Below are 5,830 nucleotides of genomic sequence, written 5' to 3'. Positions count from 1 at the left end.
CCTTCCATCTGGGTAGAAATGATTCCTTTCCCTTTGTGAGTATAGAATCCTCCCCGACCCTGACATACGTAACTGTATCCTAGTCATACTTCTACTGGGAGACTTAGGGTGGTTGATTGCATTTTCTGTTTACTTGTTTACCCCCACCTAGGGTTGCCAGAAAAAATACAGGACACCCAGTTCAATTTGAATAGCAGATTAACATTTTTTGTATAAGTATATCCCAATTATTGCATGAGACATACTTATTAAAAAAATAAGTATTGCTTATCTGAAACTCCAGTTTAACTGGATGCCCTGTTTTTATTTGCCAAACGGGCAGCACTTCCCCCACCTCCACCTCCAACTGTGGTCTCCTTGATGGAGAACATTTTTTCTAGATGACCTCAGAATCCCTATAACTGGCCCAAGGCACTACTGTTAGTGCTCAGTTAACGTTAAAAGGTCACAGGGCTGAGAATGACTGGAGGGAGTTGAGGCTGGAGACAGAGACCAGTTAGGAGGATGAGCAATAAACCATTCCACAGATTAGGAAGACTTCAACAGAATAGCATTGGGAAGAGAGAAAGTGGGATGGGCTTGCAGGATCTAAGGATCTGAGAACAAATGGAAAAGGGAAGTGACAAAGCTCAGGGAGTCTAGGCTGTTGTCCAAGTTTCTGACTCGTGTCCCTGGATGGAGGTTGGTGCCATTCACTTGGGAGGGAACCCTGGAGGAGGCTCGGAGGCTGGAGAGCAGGGAAGCTCATCGATGTGGGGCTTAGAGCAGGTAGAGAAGGGTGGAGAGAGCATCTGAAGGAATGAACGGAAGACATCTAGGGCAGGTAAGTTCAGTTTGAGGTTTCTGAGGCTATGCAGACAGAAGTATTGGAAATACAGACAGAGCTCAGGAGAAAGGTTAAGCTGGAGATAAAGTGAGAGCATCATCAGCCTGGAGGCGGTAACTGAAACCATGGGAGTTGGTGATATTGCTCAGGGAAAGTAAAATGGGGAAGGAAGGTCTATATCAGAGCCCTGACGAACACTTAAGAGGCAGAGAAAGGAAAAGGAACCCAAAAGGAGTTTGAGAATGAGCAGGGGTGGGAGAAAATCCAGGAGAGTATGGAATAGAGAGTCAAGAGAAGACAGGTGTTCCAAGAGGGTTGACAAAGCTGGGCGCCCCTGAGAGTCCAAAGGACTAAAGGCTGAGAAGTGGCCTTTGGGTTTAGTAATGATGAGGCCACTGGGGACTGCAGCAAGAGCTCTTTTAGTGAAGGAGAGGTGGAAGTAGATTATATATTTATATATTTGTAATCACAGTGTCATTGTTTTATGCTGTGATACATTCAAGTGAGTTTAAATGCAGAGGGAAAGAAAAGACATTCAGTAGAAAAAGGATGAAGAATAGGGAGGCTTGTAAATAATGGAGACAGAGAGCCCTGATATGGGAACCTGAGCACAGACAGAGGAATTAATCTAGCTGCAGGAGGACATTAATAATAGTACCTAGAACAGGGCAGGAAAGCTCAAGGGCCATGGACTCCTCCGGAATCTCTGAATGAGCTTCGGAAAGTCTGTGGGCTCCCTCAAATTGTTCACCAGATTTACACATTGGTGGTTTTTTCAGCAGTGAGGTGGGAGGTGGGAGGTGGGGAGGATCCTTGGCTTTCATCAGTTTCCGTAAGGACTGTACAACTCCACAATAGGTTAGGCACCACCCCTGTGAACAAGAAAAGTGATCTCACATGGCACAAATTCTCTTAGATCTTTTCTCTGATCTCTCAGCTTTCTACCCTACCTTTCCTTTTCAAGATGAGGCCTCGGTTAGGCAGCCAGTCCACATGCACTCAGTCACCGGGCTCTCTAGCTGGGGGAAATGCGGCAGTCCCTGGACAAGAGAGGAGGAACGCCATTGGCCGGGGCAGGAGGAGCACATGGATCCCCGAACCTTGATTCCTGGATGAAACTAATCTAGAGGGATGTTTGGGTGACCCCTGAAGCTGGAAAAACTGTCATTTCAAAGCCACCTGTAGTTTTCTGTCTTGCAAGAGGTGGTGACTTGATACCCCTTTGGAGGAGACCATACCTTAGTTCTGGGAAGATCATTCAAATGGGCAATGTCATTTTGCAAATATGAAACAGACTACAGTCAAAATGGAGTCTAGGGAACTCCCTGGCAGGCCAGTGGTTAGGACTCCACACTTCCTCTGCAGGGGGCATGGGTTCTATCCCAGGTTGGGGAACTAAGATCCTGGAAGCCTTGTGGTGCAGCCAAAAAAAAAAAAAAAGGAGATTCTAGAGCTACCTGTGGCCCCCGAGGAGCAAAAGTGCTCTACCTGGTGAGGTCATGTGCCTGGTGACCTCTGCTAAGTTGTAGGCAGAGAAGGGGAGCTCTGCAGCTTGTTTGAGGAAAATAGCTTCATTTATTTTTAAGAGGGATTTGGTTCATTGTGAGCTGCAGATTGAGACTAGTTCTTGCGGGAATGTGTTCCTTTTGGAGAAGCTGCTGTTTCATCCACAATTTTGTAAGCTGTTGGCCATAATCTCTCTGGGGCCCAGAATGCAGCCTTGAGTTGGGGGGACCCTACTCCCCAAGGACTGACAATTTGGGGAGTGTTGAGAGCTAGCGCCTTTGGCTGGGGTTCTGACCTGGCTCTCTCTCTGAGCCTTGTCAGCCGTGGCTTCAACCCATCTCCTGTAAGTGGCTCTGAGAGCATAGATGTCCACCAAGGGGCAGGGCCTGGAGGGTTTGAGGACTCTGCCAGGCTTTCGAGTCTTTCCAGCAGGGGCTCCCTGGTTGCAATGACCCTGGAATTGACAGAACCCCCCCCCTTCACCCCCAGCCAGGACCAGGGCCCAGGCCTTCAGGAGGTGTCTCCAAACTGTATGGCACTGCTGCCATTTTCTTTGGCCGGAGGTGGGGGTTGGCGACTGAAGATCCTGAATCAGTTTGGAGGCAGAGAGAAGGGCCAAGGGGGTGTTTGAGGGCAGCACGAGAGCACTGAAGTTTTGGGGGCACCTAGAACTGGGGCAGTGAACACAGAAGAATGGAAGCACAGACTTGTTTCTCCTCCTTGACCCGGAACGCATACAGCCCTCAGAGAGCCCGTGCCAGCTCCTCACTGTAGCCTGGGAGAAGGGGGCCCCTGTGCCAAAGCGGGCAGGCACTTAGGCAGCTCGAAGGTATTTTGGTTAATGCGGTCAAATGCCTGAGGGATCCCAGCCTCAACGTGCCTCACTCTCATGGTGCCTCGTGCACCCCCGGCTGCAGCTACTGCCTCTGTCCTCACAGCTGCCAAATCAATCTCCAGCCCAGACCTGCCTCCTCAGCTCCAGACCAGTACAGCCCATTGCCTCCTGACGACCCCTCTGGATGTCCCATGGTTCCTCAGACCCAGCATGCGTCCAAACACATATCCTGATCTTATTTGCAAAGAAAAAAATCATGTAGGACAAATTCCTTGGGCCCAGGAAACAAGTTTTCACAGGACACACACAGAATCTCAGAGGGATTGCACTGACTTCTTAGATATGACTTGGGGACAGTGTGGAAGGCCAGGGTCAGCATTAACCTCTTCTTCCTTCCAGATGAGAGTGTGTACCTCTTAGCTTCTTGTCCTTTTCATACTGTTTGCCAAACTGAATTTAAATATTATTTATGTAAATTATTTATTGTCTGTCTCTCATGGTTTAAGCTTAAGAGCAGAGATCATGGGTTCACTTCTGTATCCCTGCTGTCTACCCAGCATCTGACATAAAATAATATCTGTTGAATGAATAAGTGACTATCCTTGTTCATTACCCAAGATGCAGGTCTCTCTAGGCACCCTCAGTCTTTTCCTGCTTTCTTATCCCCATGATGCTCTGTGCTTCATCCCCCCAAACCAGCGTCCCACTGCACCCTCTTCCCCACCCTCAGCCTCTTCATCACTTGACTTGGGCTGTTTCACGGAATGTGGGTGGTGAGCTCCCCATGCTGGGCCATCTGCAAGCACAGGCAGTATATGCACCTGTCAGGGTGCCCTGGACTCTGATCAGTGACAGTGGGGTGGGGCAATGTATGGTTCTCTGCATCTTCACCATGAAACAAGGCCCGCAGCATGCCTGAGGTCTCAAGGGTATGGCTTTCTCCACCAGTAACCCCAGGCTCCAACCGCTGGGGACTGTGCAGGGGTTGTGAGCTGGCTGGCCTGTTGGGACAGGTGAACACACCTATGTCACTCACTCTGCCTGTGTTCCATGCCCCTCATTTCCCAGAGCTGCTGGGTGGGCACAAGCAGTCCCGGGCCAGGCCTATGACTGCTGAGTGAGCCTGAAGTTGTGAGTGGGATGGTCAGGGAGTGACCTCTCCATCGGGCCCCCACAGCCCAGCAAAGGATCTGACAAACCACAGAAGTAAATAAATAACTTAGAAGTAATAAATAGGGGTCCAGCTCCCACGAGTGAGTCCAAGGCCCACTCCAGCACAGGCACTTCAGCAACACAACTGCAATGTGTCTCCAGATCTGTCCCCCCAGGCCTGGGCTGAGGCTGCGACCTGACACATCTGGGTTCTCCAGAGGAGAAGTCCTGGGTCCATGGCCTGGTCAGTGCCAGCGTCTGTGAGCAGTGGGTCCTCGGGTCTCCACAGCTGAGGTTTCTGGGGTCTGCGGGGCTGAGGCCGGCAGGGTGAGAGCCCTGGGGCCGCTGGTCAGTCGTGCCTCTATCTCCGCAGGGCTGATGTCCGTCACTCAGCCGGCCGAAGCCTCTGTCTCCGGCCAAGGCCCCCGGCCGGTCCCAGGCAGTTAGACCCACAGGTAAGGGTACGTCCGCACACCCTCGGAGTGAGCCCTCAGCCCAGACAGCCGCAGGCAGTGGCCGAGAGGCGGTCCACGGTCCTCCAGGTGCTGTTGACGTCCATGAAGGAGATGGCCTCGTAGCGCGTGGGTCGGCAGCAGGGCTGGCTGACGGGCCGCGAGCCGGGGGGCGGCCGCAGGGCCCCGGCGCCCAGCAGGCTGGCCAGACTGAGGTCATGCGGGGAGCGCGCGCGGCGGCAGGAGCCGCTGCAGAAGCGGAAACGCACCAGCTCGTCGGAGTGGTGGCCCAAGCCGAGCGCGCGCACCGGCACCAGCTGAGAGCGCAGGCGGCAGCCCCGCGCCCCCGCGGCCCGCACGCGGCTCCCCCGGCTCCCGCGGCCGCCCCGGCCCCCAGCCCGCGCAGCGCGGGACCCTCGGGGGGCAGCGGGCGCGGGCGCGGGCGGCGGGGGCGGCGGCCGCCGGGCTCTTCCGCCGCACAGACCGGCCGCGCGGCCCCCTGGAACGAGACGCAGTCACGCGCGGGTCCCCGGCCAGCCCGCCCCGCCCCGCGCCCTCGCCCTCTCACCTACCAGGCAGGGAACCCGCGGGGGGCGCCGGGGCCGGCGCGGGGCCTTCTTGGGGGACCGGGCTGCTGGGCGCGGGGCCCATGGAGGCCTCGCCCTCGGCGATGCTGCTCAGCAGGGCCAGGGCGGCCAGGGTAGGCCACAGGGCAGGCTGCTCGGAGAGACGAGGTGGAGCCTCAGGGGGGAGGAGGAAACCCTGGTGGGCGCAGGGCGGGGCTGGGGCCGGATGGAAGAGCTCGGTTGGAGGATAATGGATCAGCTGCCCTGGGGATCCCGGGTAAGGAGTCACCACCGGAGGGCATTGACCTTCCTCCTTCCTCCTGGCCCCTCCCTGACCATTCCCCCACCTACTTCTAACGCCTGCCCGTCTCCCTCCCTAGTCAAGTCACCCTTCTTCATTACCAGGTGGGAGTTACTGGGAGAACCCACTCACCTGCCGCCTAGGCCGGGGCCAGAGGGGCAGCACAGAAGGGCCTCCACGTCCAGGCTCCAT

At 55.0% G+C, this 5,830-nt stretch overlaps 1 protein-coding gene across 1 annotated transcript; it reads right to left on the bottom strand.

The window, feature by feature from the left end:
* Window positions 1-3,255: 3,255 nt before the first annotated feature.
* ARTN (artemin) lies at window positions 3,256-5,830 on the bottom strand. The gene is made up of 3 exons (XM_060082975.1): window positions 5,771-5,830; window positions 5,344-5,488; window positions 3,256-5,270 (listed from the first exon to the last, which is right to left on the bottom strand). Exons 1-3 carry the CDS (start codon window positions 5,828-5,830, stop codon window positions 4,810-4,812), a joined length of 666 nt encoding a protein of 221 aa, XP_059938958.1. The 3' UTR covers window positions 3,256-4,809.

The sequence above is a fragment of the Mesoplodon densirostris genome, chromosome 2, assembly GCF_025265405.1.
Source record: "Mesoplodon densirostris isolate mMesDen1 chromosome 2, mMesDen1 primary haplotype, whole genome shotgun sequence".
Classification (NCBI taxonomy): domain Eukaryota; kingdom Metazoa; phylum Chordata; class Mammalia; order Artiodactyla; family Ziphiidae; genus Mesoplodon; species Mesoplodon densirostris.
Note: the sequence above shows the minus strand (reverse complement) of the source record. Positions and strands in the feature narration are given on the sequence as shown.

What these genes read in the sequence shown, in the direction of transcription:
- ARTN (XM_060082975.1), bottom strand. Translation starts at nt 5,830, where the DNA reads ATGGAGCCTGGACGTGGAGGCCCTTCTGTGCTGCCCCTCTGGCCCCGG. An exon ending in GGCCCCGGCCTAGGCGGCAG is followed by an intron (nt 5,489 to 5,770) that starts GTGAGTGGGTTC and finishes CTCTCCGAGCAG; the next exon opens with CCTGCCCTGTGGCCTACCCT. An exon ending in CCCCGCGGGTTCCCTGCCTG is followed by an intron (nt 5,271 to 5,343) that starts GTAGGTGAGAGG and finishes GTCTCGTTCCAG; the next exon opens with GGGGCCGCGCGGCCGGTCTG.